This window comes from Cyprinodon tularosa, unplaced genomic scaffold (genome assembly GCF_016077235.1).
Source record: "Cyprinodon tularosa strain WSP-4 unplaced genomic scaffold, ASM1607723v1 ctg252, whole genome shotgun sequence".
In the NCBI taxonomy this organism is placed as follows: domain Eukaryota; kingdom Metazoa; phylum Chordata; class Actinopteri; order Cyprinodontiformes; family Cyprinodontidae; genus Cyprinodon; species Cyprinodon tularosa.
This window is the reverse complement of record NW_024038939.1, coordinates 255,419-282,939: the sequence shown is the minus strand read 5'-3', so window position 1 is coordinate 282,939 and position 27,521 is coordinate 255,419. Positions and strand designations below refer to the sequence as shown.

The 27,521-nt window shown below is 39.4% G+C and overlaps 1 protein-coding gene across 2 annotated transcripts in view; it reads left to right on the top strand.

Annotated features, from left to right (window-relative positions):
- adgrg1 (adhesion G protein-coupled receptor G1) overlaps window positions 1–17,380 on the top strand; it is a 60,249-nt gene extending 42,869 nt beyond the window's left edge. For both annotated transcript variants that reach the window (XM_038288356.1, XM_038288355.1), the window contains exons 9-15: window positions 5,952–5,994; window positions 6,080–6,186; window positions 6,340–6,455; window positions 14,421–14,683; window positions 14,752–14,851; window positions 15,002–15,279; window positions 17,210–17,380. In XM_038288356.1, coding sequence (XP_038144284.1) covers window positions 5,952–5,994; window positions 6,080–6,186; window positions 6,340–6,455; window positions 14,421–14,683; window positions 14,752–14,851; window positions 15,002–15,279; window positions 17,210–17,337 — 1,035 coding nt within the window. In that variant the 3' untranslated portion in view covers window positions 17,338–17,380. The remainder of the gene's footprint in view (window positions 1–5,951; window positions 5,995–6,079; window positions 6,187–6,339; window positions 6,456–14,420; window positions 14,684–14,751; window positions 14,852–15,001; window positions 15,280–17,209) is intronic.
- The last annotated feature ends 10,141 nt before the right edge of the window (window positions 17,381–27,521 follow it).

The window sequence follows — 27,521 nt, the reverse complement described above, 5'->3', positions numbered from 1 at the left end:
GTTCATTTGTTTTGACAAAAGTTGCATGTTACGACTTTTTTCGCTTTCCAAAGCGCAGGCTATTTTAATTATTGTGATCAATTTGCGCCGTCAATCCCGGCGCATGCGCGCTTCATTTGCAGTCTGGACGCTGAGGGTAAACATCCTGCGGCTCTGACTGCAGCGCTGAGAGGGACTCCTGCAGGAGAACGGGGTTGGGATGGGGGAGGCGCCTCACGGCAGAGTAGGAACGATACATGCTTTCACGTAAGAGTCTCCAAAAGCCGCCAGGGACACCGTAAAAAGTCGCCAGATTTGTCGCTAGTCGCTCTTTTGAAAAATAGTCGCTGGAGGGGTCTGAAAAGTCGCCGAGTTGGCAACACTGCCAACGCTTTTAAAAGTCGATTTTTATCGATTTTATCTATTCGTTGTTGCAGTCCTAATTCAAACTGGTGATTTTAGTTCCACTCATCATCAGTGACCAATCTAATATATCCTTATTTTTACTATGAAAACTGAATGTTAGAATGATGCATTAAAGCTGTAAAACAGACAGAATACTACATACATGAATACATTTGACTTGATTTGGTAGGAACTAGAGAAGCACTGATCTGCTTTTAAATATTTAGGAAAATACTAGAAATCTAAGTTAGATTAAAAATGTCTGTAACAGCAGAAAATGTTACAACTTTACAGGCTAAAAGCCACCACAGTTCTACAATAGAAACATTGATCACACCAACATTTAACCGCTAAAGAATAACATTTAATATTTTGCTAAATTGTTCAACTAATAAATGTATATCTATATATTGAGTATATACGCTTTGGTATAGAAGTGAAAATTGAGCCGTTGCACAACATGAACAAAGTATTACTATAGATGGATAGATAGATAGATACCGTATTTTCACGACTATAAGGCGCACTTAAACGTCTTTTTTTCCCCTCAAAATGTGCGGTGCGCCCTATGGTGCGGTGCCCCCTATGTTTGTTGTAACTGCGACTTTTGAGACCACCTCATTGAGGAGATGATGAAAGAGTGGCTGAATGTAAGGAGACCAGGTGTTTTTTTTCCACTCATCACCATCGCTGTTAATACGTAACTCCATGCGTGCCCATCTCACAGCTGATGTGAAAAACATGGGGAAACAAATTAACGCTGTGCTCGCTGTTCAACCGCTCGACATCGGTGTGAACCGGACCCAGCAGGTGCAGCAGAAGCAGCGAGTTTACATGCAAAGTCAATGGTTGACGCGCGTATAGGCGCAGCAAAAGGTCCCGCAGCGCGTTTTGAGCTGCAGGTGCAGCGCGTCGGGAGCGTTTAAGCATCTGCCAACGCGCTGCTGCTGCTCGAGATGGAAAAATTGAAGTTTTGCTGCTGGACGCGCCGCATCAACCAATCAGAGAAGCTGATCTGGGAGCTGACAGCGAGACAGACACAACGCTCTGATGACATATGATATTAACGCAAATGAAAAGGGCTGGATGGATGATGAGATGATGAAAGGCAGGTGTATGTGAGGAGACCAGGTGCTTTTTTCCACGCATCACCATCGCTGCGTGCCCATCTCACAGCCGATGTGAAAAAAAGGTGAATCAAATGGACGCTGTGCTCGCCGTTATCCCGGGGGTCTGACAAAGGAACTTCAACCGCTCGACATCGGTGTGAAGCGGCCGTTCAAAGTAAGGCTGCGAGCGGCGTGGGAGCGATGGATGACAGACGGAGACCACAGTTTCAGGATAAGTGGAAGGCAGCGCCGGGCAAGTTACGCCACCGTTTGCGGATGGATTGTAGATGGACTAACGTGTCTGCTGGCTCTGTTGTTCAAGCTTTCGCAAAAGCCGGCATTATTTCTGAGGAGCTGCGCTGCACGGAAAGTGACTCTGACAGCGAAGAAGGGGAAACTGTCATGTCTGATTTAGCGCAGCTGTTTAATTGTGGGGATGATGACTTTGATGGGTTTGATTAATACTTTGTAATAAATACATGAATAAAGCACAAACATACTCAGTTTTGCTCCAGCTCTATTTTTCTACCTGAAAACTTAATTCAACAGCAGCCTCTGGGCGGGTCTCCTCCTCTTCACCGCGGCGGCTGGCAGGTGTTTTTTCATCTAAATAATCTAAATCTTGCAGCTATATTTGCTGTGATCAGTGGGAATAAAGTAGTTTTAATATGTTTTTAAGTGAGAAAGGCCACCTGAAAACTTAATAATTGCAGTCAGTTCATCCAGATTATCTATTTCTGTCGGAGGCGCTCAGACCCCCACATACCAGCGGTACACCGACAGTAAATCCCTTCAACAGCAGCCTCACCGCGGCGGCTGGCAGGTGTTTTTCATCTAAATAATTTACAGTGCAGGCACCAGGATACCGGCAATAAAAGCGAACATATTCCGTCGGCAGGTTTCAGGATTTTAAGTTAATTTAGGAGTGATCACAGCGCTGTGTCATCTGCGATGTGTCTGTCTCACGGCCAGCACCCAGGTTTGATTAATACTTGTTAATAAATACATGAATAAAGCACAGTCATACTCAGTTTTGGGCCCGCTGTATTTTTAAAATACGCAGTAGAGGTATTTAAAGGTAGTAGAGGACATGTACCTGTATATAAAAAATGCGCCCTATAGTCCGGTGCGCCTTATGTGTGTGTTAAATACAGAAATGGGACACATAACTGAGACTGCGCCTTTTAGTACGGTGCGCCTTATGGTCGTGAAAATACGGTAGATAGATAGATAGATATTTGTATTAGGACTGAAAAAGTGTATCAGAATAATCACGATTAATCGATTATTTAAGTAATCATCAACCAATTAGGTAATCAATTTTTCGTTATTCGTTCCTTGGTGTGATTTATATGTTTAGGATTTGGGAAAAAAATGGAAGAAAGTTCCCATCCCTGCATCAGAGCGCTACCTGTTTGATCTGTGGACGGTTTTCCATCCTTGTAACCAAACTAGCAGCAGTAGTGGAGTTTGGAGATGCAATCTACTTCTTAAATCTACATTTGCTCTCCTCTAATTTATCCAGAAGTTCTGCAATCACCATTTTTCTCTCCCTCCCAGCTTGGTGGTTGGCTGCATATTTAGCTTGCCTTTCCTTTATTTTATTTTTTGCCAACCTCTCATTACCAAGCAAAAATGCAGGCAATCGTAATGCATTGATAATGAAAGAAAATGATTCGGTCCATCCTTTGAATCTTCCTTTTTTCCCTTTGGGATCCACGGTCCGAGACACTCCAGCAGCTTTGTTTGCCTGGAACCGTGCAGCGCTGGTTGCAAGTTATGACCACTGATCTCTATGGCTATGATGCAAATTAATATAATTATTTTTGGTTTGACCTCCTGCACACCATATTAAAACAAAACAACAAAAAAAACTTGATTTTCAGAAATTTTTGAAAAAGCTCCAGGGAGCTAAAGAGCCGCGGGTTGCCTGATATAGAGACTCACTGCTCACTTAGAGCAGTAATTACACAAAAATTGTAAAATAAAATAAAAAATATATATAACATTTTGCATTTAAGATAAAAAATCTTTTTCATCTGTCAATATGCTCTATCCAGAACTCCTCAAGTGGAAACCTCTTAGGCCCCGTCCACACGAAGTCAAACCCTGGCCTAAACACACAAATTTTTCACCAAACCAGCCTCTCATCCATACGAGCCGGCGTTTCAGGAGGTCTGTAAACGATCTTTTTTTTATTAAGCCTTCAGAGTGGGAAGATTTTGAAACGCCGTTTTCCATCTTTAAGCTCTAACCGCATTTTTTTTCTTACACGCATGCGTCATAGCGTCGCCTCTAAACACGCATGCGCGACACAGTATCACAACAACAATGGCGCCGTACTGTGTTGAATGGTTGCTGCTCATGCTACTCACCCTGCTGACGGGCTTACAACAGAATCTTCTTCTTCTGGAATATCTCCAGGAAGAACAGAGCAATATCGACCACATAGTTCAGCACCTGAATTTGACTGAACCACGAAAATGGACCCGCAGGGCAACCATGTATAAATATTACTGCGCATGCCCAACATTTCGTCGCCTATTTTTGCTTTGGCACCACAGCGCCACTTACAGGCCTGGCATACATTTTGCAGCGTTTTCATGCATTCGTGTGGACGATCACATTTATTTTACGTCTCCGTCTTTACGACAAACGATATTAGCATTTCGTGTTCGTTTTGACTTTGTGTGGACGGGACCTTAGTTTCACCTGGTTTCATTTCGTAAAAAATCTACTTTAAGGAGAGTAGATTTGAGGAATCTGTTGCTAACTGGTTAATAATCTATTAAAGGTACACTATGCAACCGGTGTTGATTTTCCAGCGAGGCTCCCCCCAGAGGGCGAAAGTAAAAGTGCACTGTCGTAAATATGCACAGCTGTTCTCCTGGTTTCTCCGTCAAGCCAGGCGCGGTTGTTTTGAGCTTAGCAGACAGGCGAACGCAATGAATGACTAATGCTGCGTTCACACCGCAGCTGGCGCGACAGAAGTAGCGAGTTTACATGCAAAGTCAATGGTTGACGCGCGTCAAGGTGCAGCAAAAGGTCCCGCGGCGAGTTTTGAGCAGCAGGCGCAGCGCATCTGATCAGCTGAAGCAGCGCGTCGGGCGCGTTTAAGCATCTGACGCAGGGAGAGAGACACAGCGCTGTTGATCAGAGGCTATGATCTCTCTCCTCTTAAACAGTTTATTGACGCCTAAATTAACTTAAAATGCAGAAATCTGCCGGCAGAATATGCAGCTTGGATTATTTAGATGAAAAACACCTACCAGCTGCCGCGGTGAACCGCCAGGAGGCGACCCGGCCAGAGGCTGCTGATGAAGGGATCCCTACTGTCGGCGCACCGCTGGTATGTGGGGGTCTGAGCGGCTCCGACAGAAAAAATATTAAAGGCAGGATAATAATCTGAATGAACTGACTGCACTGATTACGTTTTCAGGTGTATTTTCTCACTTAAAAACCTATTAAAACTACTTTATTCCTACTGATCACAGCAAATAAAGCTGCAAGGCAGAGAAAGGATAGTGAAGCTCCGCCCAACGCGCCTCAGACACACTTTTGCACCGCGCAGCCAGAGCAGCAAAGCTGCTTCAGCCGTGCGCCAGAACTAACTGGTACAAGCAGCAAAAATGAAGCAGCAGACGCGATTTTGCTGCGTCCGATGTGAACGTAGCATAACTGCACAAAGATCGCCACTGTGCTAGCAACGAGCATGCTTTTAACTGGGGGCGTGTAGCAGTTCTCGCCGTAAAGCAAGACTGACTCTAGCGAGACTTCTGAGCCTGTGGGTGCGGGTCGGTGCTCCTGCAATTGCAAGTGCGGTATTTCCCCCACAGACCACCAGGGCGGCCGAGAATACCTTTGTTCAACCTGAAATGACTCATTTAATCATCCAAAACGTTATGGAACACATTAATTACCTGAAAAATGTTGCATAGTGTGCATTTAATCAGAAAAATAATCGACAGATTAATCAAATTGCAAAATACTTGTTAGTTGCAGCCGTATTTTGAATATCACAGTTTTAATGTTTTGATTTGTAAACTGAAAACCTTTATTTGTATTTTATGTTTTGGCCTCTGTAGAATTAGCTTCAGGTCAGCGGCTGTAAAATGTCGTCTTACTATAAACACTCATTGTTCACTTTAATAACTTTATGTCAGTGGTTGGGAGGATGGGGGGGGGGGGGGGGGGGGGGGCAGTGATCTTTTCACACAGTTCCACCCTTTTGTTTATCACACAGAGCTCCTTAGAGAACACACAAAAACCACCTGTAGGTTTCTGAGCTGCTCTCATATCTCGCTAACCCAAATGTCTGCAGGTGACATATTGCGGCAAAGCACGCTATATCTACCAGAAATGGTGTCAAGAAACAGTTTATTTCTGCTGCAGCAGTTGGTGTTAAAGTCAAACATCCAGGTTTTCTCTCTCTGAATAAATTATTGTTGTTTTTTTCAGTGGAACTATAAAAGGAAATGTGTTTCCTGGGACACTCTGAAAGGTTGGAAGTCTTTATTTTACAGTCATGAAACCTTTTTGCTTTAATTAAGCACAGTGTTTTCATGGGGTTTTGTTTCCTGGTGCAGATCCCTTGAAGGTGAACTGGTTGGTGGATGGATGCATGACAAAACGGAAAGGAGCGAAGCACACGGTGTGCGAGTGTGACCATCTGACTTACTTCTCAGTGCTGGTGGTGAGGCTTGATGCTCGTAATGATCTTTAAGATAAAATAAACTACTCTTGTTTTAGTTTCCTTATCTTTTAACATTGACCTACTTTGCTTTTTTTGTTTTTTTTTGTTTTACAAACACCCTGATGTTCTTCTCATTGCACTGTTTTCTTTCAGCAAATGGAGCTTAAACCAGTGCGCCACCTACTGGCCCTCTCTGCCATTTCCTCTGTGGGCTGCGCTACATCCTTCATCAGCTGTGTCGCCGTCATCATCTTTTTCTGCAGGAACAGGTTCAACCACTTGCTCAGTTATATTAAGTGCTTTTTTTATTTCATGATAGTTTGTTTAGGAACTATGTGTATCTGGAAGTAAATTTGGTAACCATAGAGATAATAAATAAATGACTGTTTTTTTTAACTCTTGAACTAAACATAATTTATTATCTTTCTTCTAATCAGGGTGTCTACAAGTATAAACAAGTTAAATTTAATACTTTTAAAGACCTTTTAATACCACTTTTAAATGAAATTTAAGACCAAACGTACGATGGAAATACTGTACAAATCAAAATGACGGTTGACAACAAACAAAAGACAACAAACATGTCATTACAGTCCTAAATTATATTTATTACAATATTTTCAGAACATTTAGGTCCCATGAACAAATGCTTATAAAATCTATTAAATATATAAAATACTGTTCCTTCAGAACAAAAATAAACATAAATTACAATTTCAGCTGCTTTCAAAGTGAAAGACATTTACATAATACAACTTGAGTGACAACTATTGAATCAACCAAAATTAAAAGATAAAATAATAATAATATTAGACAACTTGGCACTTGAGAAAGCCTTCCCTAAAGAGTGTACTTACCCATTTATAACAATGTGCATGTGCACAAATGAACATATGAACACTTGAAAAAAATTGCATTAAATCGCAATATAAAGAAAAAAAATTGCAATAAGATTATTTTCCAAAATCGTTCAGCCCTAGTAAACACCAGACTCTACTACCTTTCTAAAACTCAAGCTGGCTGTTTGTAATTTCTTTTAAATCATTTTATTTCAATTTGTCTAATTAATGTATAGTGGCATATCCATAGTTGTTAATAACTTCACAAATCAGTAAACTAACTATATAATAATATACAAAAGGTAAACAAATATATGGCATACTTACTTTGAAATGTTGAAGTAGGTCCTGGGTAGTTGCATGGCCCATGAACTGTGATCCATAGAATCTAGACTGGACGTGGTCATTTAACCAATAACGCACATGCAAGTCCAGTCGCTTGGTTTTGGTTGTCTGGTTCAGAGTCTCGTCAAACATAAGCACAAACGCACCGCATTTTTGGACTTCGGTGATGAGCTCTTTTTTTTATATATATGGCGCCAATCCAAATTTAGCTACGTATCTGGTTTTTCCACAAGTAAATGACTGAACAAGCCCCGAATCTGGAAACATTGCTTTGAACAGTTCTTCAATCCCGTCATTAGACCTGAATGAATGGTGGCTTGTCACGGTCCTCAGCACCCAAATCACCTCTGTTTCGGAGTGTTGGCGTGGAGCCACAAATTGCTCGGAGCTCAGACGGCACGCTTGTTGCAGGCTGTGGATTTCCTATTGTAACATTCAGCGTTGTACTGTTAACATCGATGCTTGCGGTGGAAACGGTGGAGCCATAGGCGGATCTACTGGGGTGGCATAGGGTGGCAAATGCCACCCTAAATGACAGCCTTGCCACCCCTGCTGCCACCCCAGTTGGCGGTAGGGGTGGCGAGGCTTATAAATTATGAATCATTTGAGAATTACGACCGCTAATTTCCAATGTCGGACTGCAGTGAATGCAGCACGAGATGACGCGAGAGCGACTGAGACTGATTGTTTTGAAAACCGAATGGGGCAAAGCGAGGGAGCCAGGGGTGATGGGGAGAGGAGACACGGGATGAAACAGGTAAAAATTGATTAACTATCTATCGAGAAATGAAATCATAATGAAAGCACAATGTTGCTAGCATAGCTGCAATGCCGATTTTGAGATGATAAAAATCAGGTTGCAGAACGTTATTTCTCTATCTATGATGTTAGTTAGGCCTGACGTCTCAGGCTCAGAAAGACATATTTGCTGTCAACTATGACAGAAAAGAGACAATCTAGTTTGGTTGTACTCAAGTCAAAACGCACAAAGGGATTGGATCTAAATAAAGTTGTGAAGCGTTTTGCTGAGCAACATGGAAATCACTGCATTCAGCTGTTATAGTCATGTTAACTTTATGTTTTGCTCTCTGGTGAGCCTTTACAGAGCTGTTACATTTTGTTTTGGCACCTGAGAAAATCTGATATTTCCTTTAATAAAACCAAAAGTGTTAAAAGTTAAAAATGTGATACTGGTGTGAATCCTGCTTAATATGAAGCAGTGTTGTTGTTTCTTTTTTTGTATATATAATATGAAACTATCCAGAAATGACCCGTATGAACCTACTCACAAGCAAAATGTATTTTTATGTTGCTTCTTTTCAGATTTGTGGAGATTTTGATGTAACATACAGAACCCGCCTTTTTGTTGATTTGTTGATACAGCAGTATGGAGGACCAACTCTGCCATATTTAAAAATAAATACAGGAATAAATAAATGCTTCATAAATAAATAAGCATACAATTAATTGCCACCAAAAATACAAACAACAAATAAATGTAAGTAGAAATTAAATTATACAGCTAGTCATAAAGGTATATAACTCTTTTAATTGGCTTCTTTATTTCTTTGCCTTTTTAATATTTACCTTATTTATTTTTTTGTCATTTATTATCTTCAACTTCATTTTTTAATTACTTATATTTTTTTAAGTATTTATTTATGTGCATGTTATCATATTTTTGTCTGTTTTATTCTTCCTTTGTATTTTTTTACCCTAGTTATTTCTTCGCCGCTATTTCTTTCTGCCTGCCATTATAATATAATTTCTAATTACATTTATTTGTTGATTGTATTTTTGGTGGCAATTAATTGTATGCTTATTTATTTATTGAGCATTTATTTATATCTGTATTTATTTTTAAATATGGCAGAGTTGGTCCTCCATATGCAGCTCTATCTACAGCTTATTTACATGCATGAAATGTCCCTTTCATGTTGCCGTAACTGCTGTTTGTCAAGTTACTGAGGAACAAATGGGGTAAATGTGTGTTCAGAGTAAACATTACATAGATGTCCAGTACCTTGTTTGGGTGCCTTGACCCGTTTATTTCTACTGTGTAGTAATGCTCACTGTAGTGCAGCTCAGTCCATAGATCTCTGATGGGGAACTTTTTCTTTCTATAGTTTCTTCTTGTGCAAATGCTGCAAAGCTGCCTCTCTGACAGTCAATCTCACACATCTGCGACTCAGCACCTGTGTCTTACCTTAATACCTTTCCTGTCATAAGGCCCCTCTAGAAGTAGTGTTATCATTCTTCTATCTCCTATTAAGTGAGATCACATTGTACGATGTATTATTAATATGAACTGTTTCACATGAAACACTAGTACTGTACATACTATTCTCACCAAACTGTGATAACTGTGATTAAATTCAGTGTAAACAAATGCCATATGTTGCCACCCCTAAAAAATTCCTGCCCCCCTCTTGCCACCCCATAAATATTTTTCTAGATCCGCCCCTGGGTGGAGCAGAAACTAGCAATTGCAGGCTGCTGGCGTGCTTTTACATAGTCTTTATGTTTTTTACTCTGTAGGTGAGATTCAACTGCTCTGATCCCCGTTGTCCCAAGTTTGAAATTCTTCCGACATACAATGCAGCTAGCTTCATAAGCGCTGCCAGGCACCGACCGTAACCAAGAATATTCATTCTTTTCTAGCCATTAGTGATTGAACTTCTTGTTTCCCCATGTTTAAGTAGTCGAGTGGCTATCGGTGCTGTATTCGTCCTACCTGTAGATGCTTTAGCCTACGCCATCAAGAGCTGCGCGATACGAGCTGCGCAGTAGGCTACGCTCTGACCTAACCATAGACAACGCAGCGCATAGGCTACCGGAAAAAAATATTCGACCTCGCAGAACAGATTGCCCGCATTTTCACGGTGACATGACACACAAACATTTAAGACCCATGCAAAATTAATTTAAGACAATGTAATACTTTTTAAGGCCTTATTTTGAGGAAAATTGATTTACGACTTTTTAAGACTTTTTAAGGACCCGCGGCCACCCTGTCTAAGGCTTTACTGACAATTCTCTTTTTCAAATCAAAACTTAAACTTTAAATTTACTCCGATGGGCTCTTAGTTGGTCATATAACATTACTGTCTAACTAACAATTAAATAAATAAAAAAATCGTGTAAACAATCCATAGATAAACAAGCATAGAAATTTAAGAAGTCACCAAATTTCTGAGGTAAAATATGGAAGATTTTTTAAATACTCTGCTGTAACTCTGAAAAGACAGTAAGTATAGAAAAACGTCACCGTTTCTCTCAGTGAATCGATTTCTAATGAGTTTAGTGACAAAAAGTCAAACCAGACGTTATTTATAACGAATATAGACGAAGCAGGTGGAGTTGGCTAATTATTCGGGTCATTTATAACAAGTCTACAAGGTCGCCACATCAGATTCAACAAATGTTTTTAACTCTAGTTAATGATCATTGTAGACGTGATGCGGTCAAACTGGAGCCAAAGTGAGCGCACGTTCATTAGCTTTGCACATTTGCATAATTACCACCCCAGTAATTCCATATAAGGTTACGACTTCCTGCGGTTGTCAGAAGAATTTAAGGACCAGCAAAAGCCAAGCAGATGGGATTAAATCAGAAGAGCTAATAATGCTGAGGTTGCTTTGTTGCAGAAGTAAAAAAATAAATAAATGAAAAGAGAAATAATTTTATCTGAAAATGATGTCAAAGCATGTCTACACTGGAAAACGATCTAGAAATAAGTAAACATTTCTTAAATTAAGTGAATTTGCCATAAATTTGAGTAGGTAAATGAGATAGTTTGCCAATGGAATGAGTATTTTTACTATTAAAATAAGATAATTAAATCATATGCACTTGAAATAAGACAATGAAATTGTGTTTTCTTATTTTAAGTGTAAATTGGCTTGTTCTAATGGCAAAATGTCTTTTTTACCTCCTCAATCCAAGAACAAATTGACTTATTTTAAGAGAAAATGACTAATCTAGCAAAAAGCAAGACAGTCAATGAAACTACTGGAAACAAAAGGTGCAACATGTGATGTAAAAACTTGATTTGAGTTTTCCATCAACCAGCATGACAGCATTCAGCTAAATATCCTACTAATACTCTGTATGTCATCCCTTTATCGCTCTCCATCCCCCTCATAAAACACATAAACATACACTGCAAAAATAGAAATCTAAATAAGTAATTTTTCTTTAAATAACTGCATTTTTTCTTGGATTTAGGAGGTAAAAGAGACATTTTGCCAATAGAACAAGCCAATTTACACTTAAAATAAGAAAAAACAATTGCATTGTCTTATTTCAAGTGTATAATATCTAGATACCTTATTTTAATATTAAAAATACTAATTCCATTGGCAAATCATCTTATTTACCTGCTCAAATTAGGGGTTAATATATGGAAGTAAATCTGTGTCGCTGGGATTTGAATTAAAAATGCTACTGAAATTTAAATGTTGTATATTTACTTACTGTTTCAGTGTTAAAATATATTCAGAACACATTTTTGACCTAAAAAAATATTGATTGTCATTATTTCTTCACAGTTGAAATTTCATTTGTTATTTTCTTTTCAAGCTAAAAATTCACATTACTATTTTAAAGTGATTACATTTTCAATACTTATTTTTCAAAAATCTGCATGTAAAAAAATTCAACCTTTTAAAATTCAAACTCAATATTTTCAGCCTCCTGAGATTCAACTGGCTCTATTTCACCGTCTTAAATTCGGCGTCTAAATTCAGTGTAAAATGGGAAGGGTTACTTCAGGTCACAGACATTAGCAATGGATTGTGGCGTCCAACACCCAGCCAATCCCGTTACGTTTTCTTAGTCACGTGACGTGGCGCTTGTGGCGCTCATACGGAAGGAAAACCAGCATGACGTAGCCGGTCATGCAAGCTAACGCTAACTCAACTACAGAAAAATGAAAGTAATACACTCACCGTTAAGTTAGCGTTAGCTAACGTTAGCTAACTCAACGGTGAGTTTATTACTTTCATTTTTCTGTAGTTGAGTTAGCGTTAGCTTGCATAACCGGCTCCGTCATGCTGGTTAAGACGGTGAAATAGAGCCAGTTGAATCTCAGGAGGCTGAAAATATTGAATTTGAATTTTGAAAGGTTGAATTTTTTATATGCTGATTTTTTTTAACACTGAAAAATAAGTATTGAAAATGTAATCACTTTGAAATAGTAATTTGAATTTTTAACTTGAAGAGAAAATAACAATGAAATTTCAGCTGTGTAGAAATAATGACAATTAATTTTTTTTTAGGTCAAAAAAGTGTTCTGAATATATTTTAACACTGAAACAGTAAGAACAAAAAAACAACATTTAAATTTCTGTGGCATTTTTAATTCAAATCCCAGCGACACAGATTTATTTCCATATTGATACCCTTCATTTAAGACATTTTTACTCATTTTGAGATCCTTTTTGCAGTGTAAAAATTTTCATTCTATTATTATCTCTGTACCACCCCTACTTAGAAACACGGACTCAATTCTCCATTTTAAAATGCAACTCAAAACTCATCTGTCTAAGATTGCATATTCTCTTTAAATATCAATTTCACTGTCACAGCCTCTGTATTTTTTAAATGTTTTTATTTTGTTTATGACACTGTGTTTTTTAGGCTTTTTTACGGTGACCTTGAGTGTCCAGAAAGGCTCCTTTTAAATAAAGTGTATTATTATTATTATTAAAAAAACAATCCACTGGACTTTGTTTCCAGGTTTGAAGACGTTTCTCTTCCATCCAGGAAGATTTTTCAATTCAAAATGTCAGAAATAGAGTTAAGTTCCATCAAAGCCTTGTTTTTATTCATATAGTGGCATCTGGCTGTTTTTTTTTAAAGGTTACTTTATACTTTAAGTAGTTTTTGGAGCACATACTTTTTCACTTTTACTTGAGTAAAGAGGTCAAGTTGATCCTTCAACTTTTACCAGAGTGTTTTTAAACTGCAGTATTTATACTTCTACTTAAATAACAAATTTGTGTAATTTTGACTCCACTGCGTGCCGCGCAGAAAATAATCCTGTTTGGAGGAGGGGATAATGATGCATTCAAAGTGTGTGGAAAAAGTGAGATAGATGCAGACAGCTTAATGTCGATGGTTGCGATAGAGCTATTTTAACTGCTCTATAACAGGAAAATTCAAGATACATCGAGTATATTGCAATATTTAGCCCAACCCTGGTCTCCCATGGATATCGACATGCCAGCTGCAAGTTTAGTGACCCGGTGGTTCTGTAATCATTAAATAAAAAAAATATTTATAATTGCAGAGTTGCATAATCTATAAGATGTAACCTAATAAAATGGACAAGGGCTTCAAATGAACAACAAATCTGGTCGATTAGTGAAAAACTGGGTTTGGATAACAGCTGACTGATTGCGCAAGACTCGTACCTTAAATCTGGAGCACTCATAAAATTTATTCGTACCTGAGAGAAATTAGAAATAGGAGAAAAATGGTGAGTTTTATTGTCTTATGTGGCCCTATAAGCAACAAAACAGTACATGCTAAAGGTCAAGTATGAGTCTTAGCAATAATAAAGTCCCTAATGCCTTATTCGTACGCAATTACACGTTATATTAAGAGGTTTGGCATAAACAGAGAACATCTGTATAAACATTCCTCCGAGTGTCAAAGCAACCGCTGGCGTCGACCAGCGCACGTGAATTCCAGTAAGCTTTCGACATGATATTCCTGTGCATGTGCAGTTACGTAATGCGATGTTGAGACTATAAAACAACTGAGAAGACATGAGAGTTTCGGGGGATAACTGAATTGTAACGGTGCAGTGCTGAATGTATGAAGTGTTTAAGACAGCTGTATGAAATCGGTTTGTAATTAAATGTTTCCCCCCTCCGGATGATAAAATGGTGTGAATCGTGGCCTTCTTTCTGTCATAAGGGAATTCTACCAATGAGCTTCCATGATACATTTTCTCCTAAATCACCCATTTGCTTTTCTTAGTAGTTTTCATCCATGTTATTTCATTTGCTAGCTGCTAATTTCTCGTTCTTTGCTTCCCTTTAGGAGGCGATCAAAAGAGCAGTCCATCACCATCCACATGGGCTTAGCCGTGTCCCTGGCCGTCCTCAGCCTGTTCTTCTTCTTTACCGGGGTTCTGGGCAACGTGGAGGTGGAGAGCATGTGTAGCTGGGTGGGCGCCATGCTCCACTACGCCCTGCTCAGCTCCCTCACCTGGATGGGGATAGAAGTGTTCAACACCTTCTGGATGGTCTACATGGTGTTCAGGCCGTCCCCGAGACCCTTTGTGTGGCTCCTCATCGGGTTTGGTGAGCGTATAAAGGATCGTTTAAGGAAATGAATTTAAGGTTGATGCTAAGCTTTAGTTCTCTCCCAGGTCTCCCAGCTGTCCCCGTTGCCATCCTCTCTCGTGTGGGAAACATCTATGGTGTTGTAGAGATTGTGCCAGCCGACGACATCTCCACTCCGTATCGGATGTAAGCTTCATCACAGCTGATCTATCATTTTGTAGATCTGTCTTTGGCCAAAAAGCAGTCCTTTCTAACTGAGAAATGGAAGCTGTACTGATCAGCTAGAGGAACGTCTCTCCTTTCAGTTTCTAGATTAATGGTTTGGTTTTTCTGCAGGTGTTGGATGAACATGAGCGACCAAAAGACAATCCTGGCTGCATCTTTCACCACCATGACGATGCTGGTCATCTTGGTGTTCTCTGGGGTCATCATGCTGTTCCTGGTCTACCGGGAGATCCGCACCAGGGACGAATGGAAGCAGAGCCGAGTGGCTTTCCTCAGCATCTGGGGCCTGAGCTGCCTCTTTGGAACAACTTGGGGTCTCATCTTCCTGAACTTCAGTCCCCTCGCTGACTTTTACAACTTCCTCTTCTGCTTCCTGAACTCTTTTCAAGGTTTGTGCTGATGGTGGACTTCCTGTTCTGGTTACAGTCTCTCAAGCTTCTCCCACTGACTGGAGATTCTATTGTTTGACTTTTTGAATCTGTTGAAGGACGGGGACGTTTTCATTGTTCTCTCGGAGATAATGGTCACGTGTTTGTTGATAAGGGTTCCTTCTGTCAGTGTGGGAATGATAGAGCGGGCTTAGCTAATCAAGGTCTCTGTTAGGAATAAAGATGCTTCCTCACACTAAACCTTAATATCCACAAAGTTATTTTCAGCTCCTTTTTTTATATGCTTGATCAAATCTGACAGCAGGGAGAAGATTAAACACAAGCAGAACACAATAGACTGACCCAAAACTAAAAAATAAGCTAGAAAAGCACTATGAGAGCAAATTTTAAACTCGGGTTAAATTATAATTATTTGTTCGTTAGCATGAGCCATTTCTTGTAGTTAAAAAAATACTTTAAAATCGGTTAATAAGGTTTCAAATAATCCTGCTAACAAACCAACATGATTCCCTTTTCTTTTGTTTTTTTGTCTTCAGACTTTTTGAGTCCGATTTAGAGGCTGTCAATAGCCACTGCTGCCACCTTCTGGTTTAGTGCGGAACTGCTTGTTCCTCCAAATATCCCTTTCTCACTTTGTCAAAAAGAAAAAAAATCCTGTATCCAGATTCTGATCTCGATCGTCACCAAAAGTTAATGGATTGTTCCTTGGAATGAGATAAAAATCTCATTAAAATCCATCCATAGCTTTTTAATTTTTAATTTTAAAAGCAGAAAAATAAAAGAACTTGATAGTTTTAGGATCGCTTTGTACAGCAGGTGGTTAAGTTTATACTTTTCTCACATTATCCACTCATTTTTGGATCCGTCTGCATCAGTTTGTTTTTTTGGATAAATTTGAAGTCCTTCCATATTTTTTTATTTATTAATAATCTTATATTGATTTATTTCTGTTTTTGATTGGATATTTTTTATGAAGAAAGAATCTGTTTCCTTTAGGTCCTTATTAGTTTCCTTTTGGTTTCCTTGGTAATTAACTACAGTATTAGTTCCTGATCAGTTACTCTTTGTTTCCAAGGTAACCAAGGCTTAGTCCCATTATACACTGCAAAAATGATCTAGAATTAAGTAAAAATGTCTTAAATTAAGGGTATTTACCCTTTACGATGATTTGCCAATGAAATTAGTATCTTTACTCTTAACATAAGATAATTAGATACCGGTAATATGAACTTGAAATAAGACAATATAATTGTTTTTTCTTCTTTTACACTGGAAAAAATCGAAATCTAGTTAAGTCATTCTTTCTTAAAATAAGTGCATTTGTTCTTGGATTGAGGAGGTAAAAGAGACATTTTGCCAATGGAACAAGACAATTTTCATTTAAAATAAGAAAAAATAATTGCATAGTCTTATTTTAAGTGCATATTATCTAATTATCTTATTTTAAGAGTAAAAATACTCATTCCATTGGCAAACTACCTCTTTTACCTACTGAAATTAAGGGTAAATACACTCAATGTAAGACATTTTTGCTTATCTCTAGATCGTTTTTCCAGTGTAAATGTAAATTGTCTTGTTCCATTGGCAAAGTGTCTCACTTTCGTCCTCAATTGGAGAAAAAATGCACTTATTTTAAGTAAAAGAATGCATTTTTTTGCAGTGTAAGGAACTACCCATTAGTTCCTTATTATTTCTCTAAGCATCTCTAGTAGTTGATGTAATTGTGTGAATGCTACTTTAAAGTGTTAACCACTTATTTAAAATCGTGCTATCCTTAAAAGAGACGATGAACAGATTATAGAAAATAAATCTAAATCATTAATTTCAGTCATCAGAATGGTCGATGGCTCAGTTTTGTACCAAATTTAAAAAATCCATGACTCTAAAAGCATGAAGGAGGGAATGAACCCTGTTATGTTCTGTCTCCCAGGTTTCTTCCTGATGGTGAGGTTCTGCATGCTGGACTGGATCCGCAGACAGGCCAGCAAGTCGGTCCTGGGCAGCACCAGCTCTGGATCTGTCAAACAACACATGCTGCAAACCACAGAGAAGAGTTAACCGCACTGAGTGAAACATGTGGAGTCCAGTTTAACCTGTTTATTAAAAAAAAAGAGAACGATTATGAGATTATGGGAGTCTGTTCTGAGATCATATCAACATAAACGAAAAGATTCCCTCTAGATCCAGTGTTGTCAGGTCGGGTGAAGATGTGTGGGAGTTTATGCTGTATGTACCAGCTCACCTGGTGAGACTCCGCCCATCGCTCTGAGCGTCCAGGTTATGATGAGGGAATGAAATCCCTTATAAACTACTGATTGTATCCTATTAAGCTAAAAGAGAGTCTCATACAGACCAGAATGTTATCCAAACACCTCTATATCATCATTATATCTGTTTCTAATCCATCAGCCATAATAACATGACCGACCACCTGATTATATGAAATCGATCAGCTTTACGTCTCCAGAAGACCTCTGGACTGTCTGGTCTCTGACGAAGGACAGCTGGCTTTGTTCTGTTAGGGTCTGGCTCTGAAATGTGAATATGAATTTACTTCCTATAGATGCAACCAAATGCATATTTTACAGACTTTTCAGAACACATTTAAATCATCTAAGATGAATTTGTAGTGGCGCCAGATGGGGGACGACGAGTCCATGAAGCAACTTGTGGCTAAAGAGGCTTAAAATTCCATCAGATGTTTAAAAATAAGCTGAGCAAATTCATTTGGATAAACCCTGTGTGATGAAAGGCCAATCAGAACGTCAGAATACATTCTAGCAGGCAGTGAACACACCGTAACCAGGCTCTACTAGGTCACACTGTAACACTCTTCAGTGTGGGAGGTGTTACAGAATGAAAAAGACTTCCAAGTTATTTATTATCAGCAGAAGGGAGGCGTTTGTTAATAATCTCAAACAGTTTTTCAGTTCAGAAAGATTTACTCTTTACTACGCTTAAGAACCGACCAACTATATCTGATTCAATCAGCCTGTGAGAGAGAGCGAGACTAACAGCCGATAACAGGAAGGCTCGACTTATTGCAGCTTTATCCAGCCTGTTTGTTGTGGAATTTGCTGGATTAGAAAATGTTGGCCCTTTCCTGTTGTTGATGATACACATGGAGACTGCTAGCAATGCTAACAGCTAATATAAGATTCGAAAGTCTTTTTACTATATTATTTAGGGATGCACGATATCGGTATCGGCCTTAAAACTGAATATCGGACATCAGCCACCCCACCGATATTTAACCCGATATTTGATCAGTTTCTAAGGTCTAAAAAAAATTTAAAAATACTACTTCTTCTTCTTCCTCAAAAACTTCTTTTTTACAGACTTAAAAACTTCTAAAGACGAGGGAAAAAATATTGATCCATTAAAATATCCCAATATCTTCATATGCTGATATATTGCCATTTAAAAACACCGTATCAATCTCTTTTACTAATGAAATATTGCTATATGTCATCGTTATGCTACGAAATCCCCCGAAAATTCGCAAAATGTTGCCATATTTTTATATGTTGATATATTGACGCGGTATCGATCTATTTTACTAACAAAATCTCACAAGAATTTGCAAAATATCACGAGAGTTTGTAACAGAACGATGAAATTTCACCAGATTTTGAAAGTAAAATAGATCGATACCGCGTTTTTAAAAATCTATTTGATATCAGCATATGGAAATATATTTGAGTATATTATTTTTCAAAGTGTCAGAAATGGATAACAAAACTGCTATTTTCAATGACTACTTATTTTTGTCCAGCTTTAACATCGGTATCGATATCGGTTATCGGCTACATGAGTTTTAAAATATCGGCATATCGGATATCGGCCAAAATCCCAATATCGTGCATCTCTAATATTTTTTCTTCCGAATGATTTAATTTTTGTTTCAGAATACAAAAATTCTGCCTTCCATAGACGGCTGGCTCACACACGGTGTTATATTACCTCCGGATCAATAGTTTCCCCGACAGGCAGCGTTTAAAAATATCTCCCATTAAATGGATATATTACAGAAATCAATCCGCTACAATCCCTTAGCAGAGGAAAGCTGTACAAACTGAAATAACAGTTAGAATCTGATGAGTCTATCTCTATAATCAATGCTTTCTGTAGTAAATCAGGATGATATGTTATGTTCTGGTTCATGCTAATGAAATAAAACCAGGGGTCAGACGTTCCAAAGTTGGCGCCGTTTGTGGATCATTTAAGGCGTTTTTGAAGAAGGTGATTTTGTCGTCTTTGTGGCTGTGAACCTGTTGTTTATCCTTTTTTTTTCCATCACCTCAGGGTGCGTCGCTGTGAAGCTACAAGCTAATGCTTCTCTCGTTCCCTTTTGTAGTTTTCGTTTTGTTTGGGATTCAAGAACTGAGACTAAAATCTAGAACATTTGTTAATTTTCTTTTTATTGTTCCTGCTTTATGAGCGAGTTTCGGTTTCAGATTTATTCCTCGGTCTCTTCCTTTGAGAGGGAGGTGATATTTTCACCCGCAGACGATGAATTCATGGGTTTTTCTCTTCATGTGTTTATATAGAAATGTATGACAGAATACAGGAGTAACCCGCGTGAACCCGCCCCCACCCCCTCCGTTTACTCAGGACGTTAAACTCAGGTCTGGAGCCTGCGTCTGCAGAATCCCTAGACTGGTTCTAGTAAAGAATAAAACGTTTTAAGTTGAGATTAAGGAATATTTTGGAACAACATTAAGCTTTATTATGAGGCACAGAAACATGAAGCTTAATATATAACCCCTACTGTTCTATAATTGCATTGTACATAAAGAAAAATACGTAATTATTGATGCGCTCCATTAGATAAGCTTTTATATTTGAAATGTTTATTTTGCTTCTTTAATATCTAGTTGATAAGCGTTTTGAAATAGCACTTTAGACTGTATTTGTTAGCATCAATTAGCTTTTTGGGCATTGGTGAGCAAAAATAAATGTTTGTAGAAAATATATTTGAATTAGTCAATTGTATTCAAGAAAAAAAATAAATGAAATGTATTCTAACTACTTGTTTTGAAATAAAACGTTCGTCTACAGGTTTAGGTTTTTTGGTGAAAACATTGTTTTCCTTCCCAGAAGGACACACGGGTTTTATAGATGCTGTGATGTTTGCACTGTTTTATTTTAAAATATATATATTTTCAGTTGATCTGTTTGTGTATCTTTATCTAGATGTTTATATGAAATGTTAATAAAAAAAAACATTTGGTTAAAGAAGAACTTGTTGTGTTTGGATCCCACTCTTCTTATTTCCTGTTTCTTTCAGGTTAGAAAAAGCTGATTGGTTCAAATTCCTGTTTATTATCTTTAACGTGAAAATCTACAAGCGGAATGAGGGAAATTCAGCAAAACTAACAAAAAATATTTAATTAGGTTAGAACCTAAATGTGATTAGCCAAACTAAGTATAGTGAATTCTGTTGTTTGACTTGTTTAAAACCCATTTTTGGGTCAGAATGTTTTTCCAAAAATAGTAATATTCTCTCTGCAAATGCATTTCATGAAAAACAAACTGAATGTGAATTCAACTCGAAAGAACAGTAATGGAAGGAAAGCAACATGCCGTCATCTCAATTTATGAGTTTTACATTTAAAAAAAACGTATAACAATATTCACTATTTCTGATGAGTTTTCATGATATGAAATGGCAAAATTTGCTTTGCAAAAATACATCTTATATAAAAACGTAAGAAAACTGACAAATATTTTAGAATTTTTTACATAATTCGTACGACAATCCCTAAAATCACTGAGGTTTTTTTTTTTAATCAACGTAAACTGATGAATTCAGTTCACAGATTGTGTATCACTGCTGGATCTAATTCCTAGTTGATATTTCATGATTCATTTAGTGCTGAATTTCTTTTTAAAGAAATAAATGTTCCGAGATACAAGTCTAGCTCTTTGATGACTCATTAGTGGTTTATGTGATAAACCCACAAAGTAGCACAACTGTACTGAATAAAAGAAAAGAAATGATGAATAATCTGAAAGGTAATCTAAAAATCAACCCTTTTTACTAATTATAATCCAGCATAACCAGCAGTTTTTGTGAATGGTGAAGAAGCTGCTCTAATTAAGTTAAGGCAAAACTATTCCAAACTTTGATTATGAAAAAAAGACCAATTAATTAATTTGATTTTAAGTTTCAGCAACAAAGAAAGATTTTAAATTGTTTAAAATTGGAATTTAAATTATATTAAAATTAGCAGGTTGACTTTGTAAAGTGTGAAGTATAATTCAATTCTATTCAGTTTATTTCTATAGCTCCAATTCACATCATGTCATCTCAGGTCACTTTCCAGTTCACCAGATCATCCAGTCAGATTGATTCAAAGTTTTCTATCTAAGGAAAACCAGCTGATTGCATCGACTCATTGACTCTTCAGCAATCCCTCACACTAAGCATGCTTGGAGCGACAGTGGAGAGGAAAAACTCCCTTTGAACAGGAAGAAACCTCCAGCAGAACCAGGCTCAGTGTGAGCGGCCATCTGCCGAGGCTGACTGGTAATCTGCTTTCTCTGTGTAAGGGGTTACCATAGTTACCGCCTGATGTTTGCAGGCTGTAACCAGTTTAATCTGTGTTTGAGTTTAGCTTGTCTGCAGATACAACTAAAAAAAATAAAAGAAAAACTAATTATTCTTTATTGGTTTTAAGCTCAGCTCACGCTGGAGATTCTGCCATATTTAATAAGTATAGATCAAAGGTGTGAGGATGGCCCAGTCAAAGTCCAACCCCATTTCACAGGAGACCCCCCCCCCCCCAACCAATTCAACTCATCTTTTGCGATTTTTTGCAAAGGACCGAAAATAAAACTTTGTTTTATAGCTATGCGAAACTGGTAGAGACAGTTTTAGGGTGTTACATCTGAAAGTGGTACAAAGGTTTAACTCGAAATACAGACAATAAAATACAAATACACAATACATAGTTTAATTTAGTTTTAAAAATAAAAATCAGCTTTAATCTACCTTCTAATTTACAATTTAACAATAAATTAAGCTGATCTGTTGTATAAAATTTCATGCATGTTTGTGGTTTAATAGAATAGAATAGAATGGAAGCGTTTCAATAGGAAGAGGAATCATCATTAATATGACTGTTCCACTATAATCTGGGGCATTTAGTGACACCTAGTGGTTAAAACTATATACTGCAACTAAGCTGAAAAGAAAAATAACAAAAAGCTGTAACAATTATATAAAGATACAGAAAATCTGTGTAATTATGTAAAAACTTTGAATTAATTTTAAATAAATAAAATCTAATGCTGTGAAAGAATTGATATGTGAAAAAAACATTTTAAAAAACATTTTAAAAATATCTATATTTGATCATTTAGATGTTCAGGTTTTAAAGATGAAGACCATCCATCCATGTTTTGAGTATTATACCATTTCAATTTATTTCTTTGCAATAACTATCTTTTTAATCTGATTTTTATTTTTTTAACTCAATAAAAATGATAACACATTTTCTAACTGTGTAATACTTGGTGAATGTAGTGGAGAACCTGTTTTTCTCTCCTGTGGGGTTTATTTATGTGCTTCACAGTGACGACACATACCATTAGGAGGCCCTCCTGCGCCACAACCTTCTAGCAGCTTCCTTCTAATTACATTCCTCTTCTGCTCTTTCTCTGGGTCAAACTGAGACGGACTTAAAACACAGCGGGAAATTAGCTTTAGAGGGATCACTGTTAAAAAGACATTTAGGTATTTGTTAAGTATTTTTAGTTTCCCTCATCATGTCTCGGGTGTTTGAGGAACATGATGGCCAGAAATCAGCATCTGTGTCTCTGAAGCTTGTTTATGAAAAAATCCAGGACTCACCAACACTTTTGAGATTTTGAGAAAATCTTGCTTGGTCTTGATGACTCTGAACCATCACCTAAGCTGCAGACTCTTAAAAATTACTTGATGTTATATGTGTAACTCAAGACCCATAAAGTAGTGGTGGATTCTGATAGCTCACTCTGTTAAAGCATAGTCCACAGTCGCCAGGTCCATGTTTGTTCATTGTTAATGTTAAAGTTCTGCTCTACTCAACTGGTTTTCAGCCAAATGGCATAAAGTTGACGCTGCCTGTACTTAAATTTTGTTTTTAACTAATACAGGAGTGTATTAAGTGTTTATACACATACAGTATATTCTTAATCTTTCTTGAAGTTGCTATAAATAAATAAGATACAGTTTTGAATTTTTTGCATATTTGGTTGTGAAGAATTTATAAGCAATTTGTTATACATTGCTGCATTGCAGGTTTACAACCAGATGGCCAAAGGTGTGCCTTAACAAATGTTTCTCATTTCTGTATTTAATTCTTTTTTTTTTCTTTTGTCAGTTGTTTTTCAAATATTGTTTCATATGAGCAAATCTCTCTAAACCCCTGGTAATGTTGTTTTAAAAGTTTTCTAAATTATTTGTGACATAAAGATCTGTTCTTAATGTAATTCAAGCTTTTCTGAGTTTGAATATTTTTACTATGGTTTATGTTAAAAGATAAACAAAATGTCCAGTAGACTTGTTAATTGTTCGTTTTTTTTTATTTATATATATTTTGTGTTTAAAATACAACAGAAAGGTGTATGTAAAAATTCAGAATAGAAAAAACCAAATTATTTTTTACTTTTGTGTCAAGATTACTTATTATCTTTAAGCCAATCAGTTGCCACAAATATTTTAAGTTTGGAGTGAAATTATTTTGAGTTGTAACAAGTCTATGCTTTTGAGTCATGTTTAATGAGAAGATTGAAAGAAAAAACTAATAAATGTTAAGTTCATTGAACCTAAAATCCCGAGTCTTCATACTTGAAATTATTAAATTTGCTGTAGTTATTTCAATGAGAAAGATAAATAAATATTCTGAGTAGAATAAACTGAAGAATTTTGAGTTGACTTGATTGATAAATTTAATTAACTTTTAATTTTAATTTACATTTCAAATAAACTAAAAATATATAAGTTATGTCATACTCAAATGTATGAGTTTTAGAACTCAAAAGAATTGTGGCAACTGATTGCCTTACTTTTTTTGAGTACTGCTAAGTTATTCGGGTTTACAGTGTAGATAAGTAATTTTTTCTTAAAATAAGTGTATTTGTTCTTGGATTAAGAAGATATAAGAGACATTTTGCCAATGGAACAAGACAATTTAGATTTAAAATAAGAAATGACAATTGCATTATCTTATTTCAAGTGCATATTATCTAATTATCTTATTTTAAGACTAAAAACACTCATTCCATTGGCAAACTATCCCATTTACCTACTCAAAATTAAGGGTAAAAACACTTAATATAAGAAATTTTTACTTCTTTCTAGATCGTTTTTGCAGTGTGTTAAAGACAGATTTGCATCTGGATTTTAAATCTTCCATTCAGACACATTAATCCAGTTTCATTAGTAGAAACATTTCTTAATTTCGAATCTGTCTTTTTGTATCTCTCATCAGCCAAAAAGTTAGTAAAACACATAGTTTTAATCAACAAGCTGGTCTTTAAAAAGCTGTTTTATTTGCAATATTTAGTCTGGTTGCAGATTAATTAGCAAATCAGATTACTTTTTCACTTCCATTATCTTTATTCTTATAGTGTCAGATTACAGCAGGATTTACAAAACAAATCATGTATATATATTGTCCTTTCAGTCCAGTCATATAGTCAGATTCTAAGACCGTTCTATTCGTTCCTGTTGCATCTTAGCTAGTTTAACTGAAACCTGGTTGAAGTGTCATTCTCATGTCGAACTTTGGAATTTAGGAGTGAACAAAACATAGTGGTTCACTGCATCACAGTTAATATGTTTACCTTGAAAATATGGCCGCCTTTAGTTGGAAGTGTGTTAAGTTAACATGCTTCTCTAAATCCTCCTTATGTGTGAGTTTGAACGGTTGTTTGTCCTGTTTCTCTGTGTTTCCCTGCGGTGGACTGGAGACCTGTCCAGGGTGGACCGCACCTCTCTGTCCAGGGTGGACCGCACCTCTCTGTCCAGGGTGGACCCCACCTCTCTGTCCAGGGTGGCCCCCACCTCTCTGTCCAGGATGGACCCCGCCTCTCTGTCCAGGGTGGACCCCACCTCTCTGTCCAGGGTGGACCCCACCTCTCTGTCCAGGGTGGCCCCCACCTCTCTGTCCAGGATGGACCCCGCCTCTCTGTCCAGGGTGGACCGCACCTCTCTGTCCAGGATGGACCCCACCTCTCTGTCCAGGATGGACCCCACCTCTCTGTCCAGGGTGGACCCCGCCTCTCTGTCCAGGGTGGACCGCACCTCTCTGTCCAGGATGGACCCCACCTCTCTGTCCAGGATGGACCCCGCCTCTCTGTCCAGGATGGCCCCCACCTCTCTGTCCAGGGTGGCCCCCACCTCTCTGTCCAGGATGGCCCCCGCCTCTCTGTCCAGGATGGACCCCACCTCTCTGTCCAGGATGGACCCCGCCTCTCTGTCCAGGGTGGACCCCTCCTCTCTGTCCAGGATGGACCCCGCCTCTCTGTCCAGGATGGACCCCACCTCTCTGTCCAGGATGGACCCCACCTCTCTGTCCAGGATGGACCCCGCCTCTCTGTCCAGGGTGGACCCCTCCTCTCTGTCCAGGATGGACCCCACCTCTCTGTCCAGGATGGACCCCGCCTCTCTGTCCAGGATGGACCCCTCCTCTCTGTCCAGGGTGGACCCCTCCTCTCTGTCCAGGGTGGACCCCTCCTCTCTGTCCAGGATGGACCCCGCCTCTCTGTCCAGGATGGACCCCGCCTCTCTGTCCAGGATGGACCCCACCTCTCTGTCCAGGGTGGACCCCGCCTCTCTGTCCAGGATGGACCCCTCCTCTCTGTCCAGGGTGGACCCCACCTCTCTGTCCAGGGTGGACCCCTCCTCTCTGTCCAGGGTGGACCCCTCCTCTCTGTCCAGGATGGACCCCACCTCTCTGTCCAGGATGGACCCCGCCTCTCTGTCCAGGGTGGACCCCTCCTCTCTGTCCAGGATGGACCCCGCCTCTCTGTCCAGGATGGACCCCGCCTCTCTGTCCAGGATGGACCCCACCTCTCTGTCCAGGATGGACCCCGCCTCTCTGTCCAGGGTGGACCCCGCCTCTCTGTCCAGGATGGACCCCACCTCTCTGTCCAGGATGGACCCCGCCTCTCTGTCCAGGATGGACCCCTCCTCTCTGTCCAGGATGGACCCCACCTCTCTGTCCAGGATGGACCCCACCTCTCTGTCCAGGATGGACCCCGCCTCTCTGTCCAGGGTGGACCCCTCCTCTCTGTCCAGGATGGACCCCGCCTCTCTGTCCAGGATGGACCCCACCTCTCTGTCCAGGATGGACCCCACCTCTCTGTCCAGGATGGACCCCACCTCTCTGTCCAGGGTGGCCCCCACCTCTCTGTCCAGGATGGACCCCGCCTCTCTGTCCAGGGTGGACCGCACCTCTCTGTCCAGGATGGACCCCACCTCTCTGTCCAGGATGGACCCCACCTCTCTGTCCAGGGTGGACCCCGCCTCTCTGTCCAGGGTGGACCGCACCTCTCTGTCCAGGATGGACCCCACCTCTCTGTCCAGGATGGACCCCACCTCTCTGTCCAGGGTGGACCCCGCCTCTCTGTCCAGGATGGACCCCTCCTCTCTGTCCAGGATGGCCCCCACCTCTCTGTCCAGGGTGGCCCCCACCTCTCTGTCCAGGATGGACCCCGCCTCTCTGTCCAGGATGGACCCCGCCTCTCTGTCCAGGATGGACCCCGCCTCTCTGTCCAGGGTGGACCCCTCCTCTCTGTCCAGGATGGACCCCGCCTCTCTGTCCAGGATGGACCCCACCTCTCTGTCCAGGATGGACCCCACCTCTCTGTCCAGGATGGACCCCGCCTCTCTGTCCAGGGTGGACCCCACCTCTCTGTCCAGGATGGACCCCGCCTCTCTGTCCAGGATGGACCCCTCCTCTCTGTCCAGGATGGACCCCTCCTCTCTGTCCAGGATGGACCCCGCCTCTCTGTCCAGGATGGACCCCTCCTCTCTGTCCAGGATGGACCCCTCCTCTCTGTCCAGGATGGACCCCGCCTCTCTGTCCAGGGTGGACCCCGCCTCTCTGTCCAGGGTGGACCCCTCCTCTCTGTCCAGGGTGGACCCCGCCTCTCTGTCCAGGGTGGACCCGCCTCTCACCCACAGACAGCTGGAGATAGGCACCAGCACCCCTCGCCACCCCACAAGGGATAAAGCGTGACGAAAAATG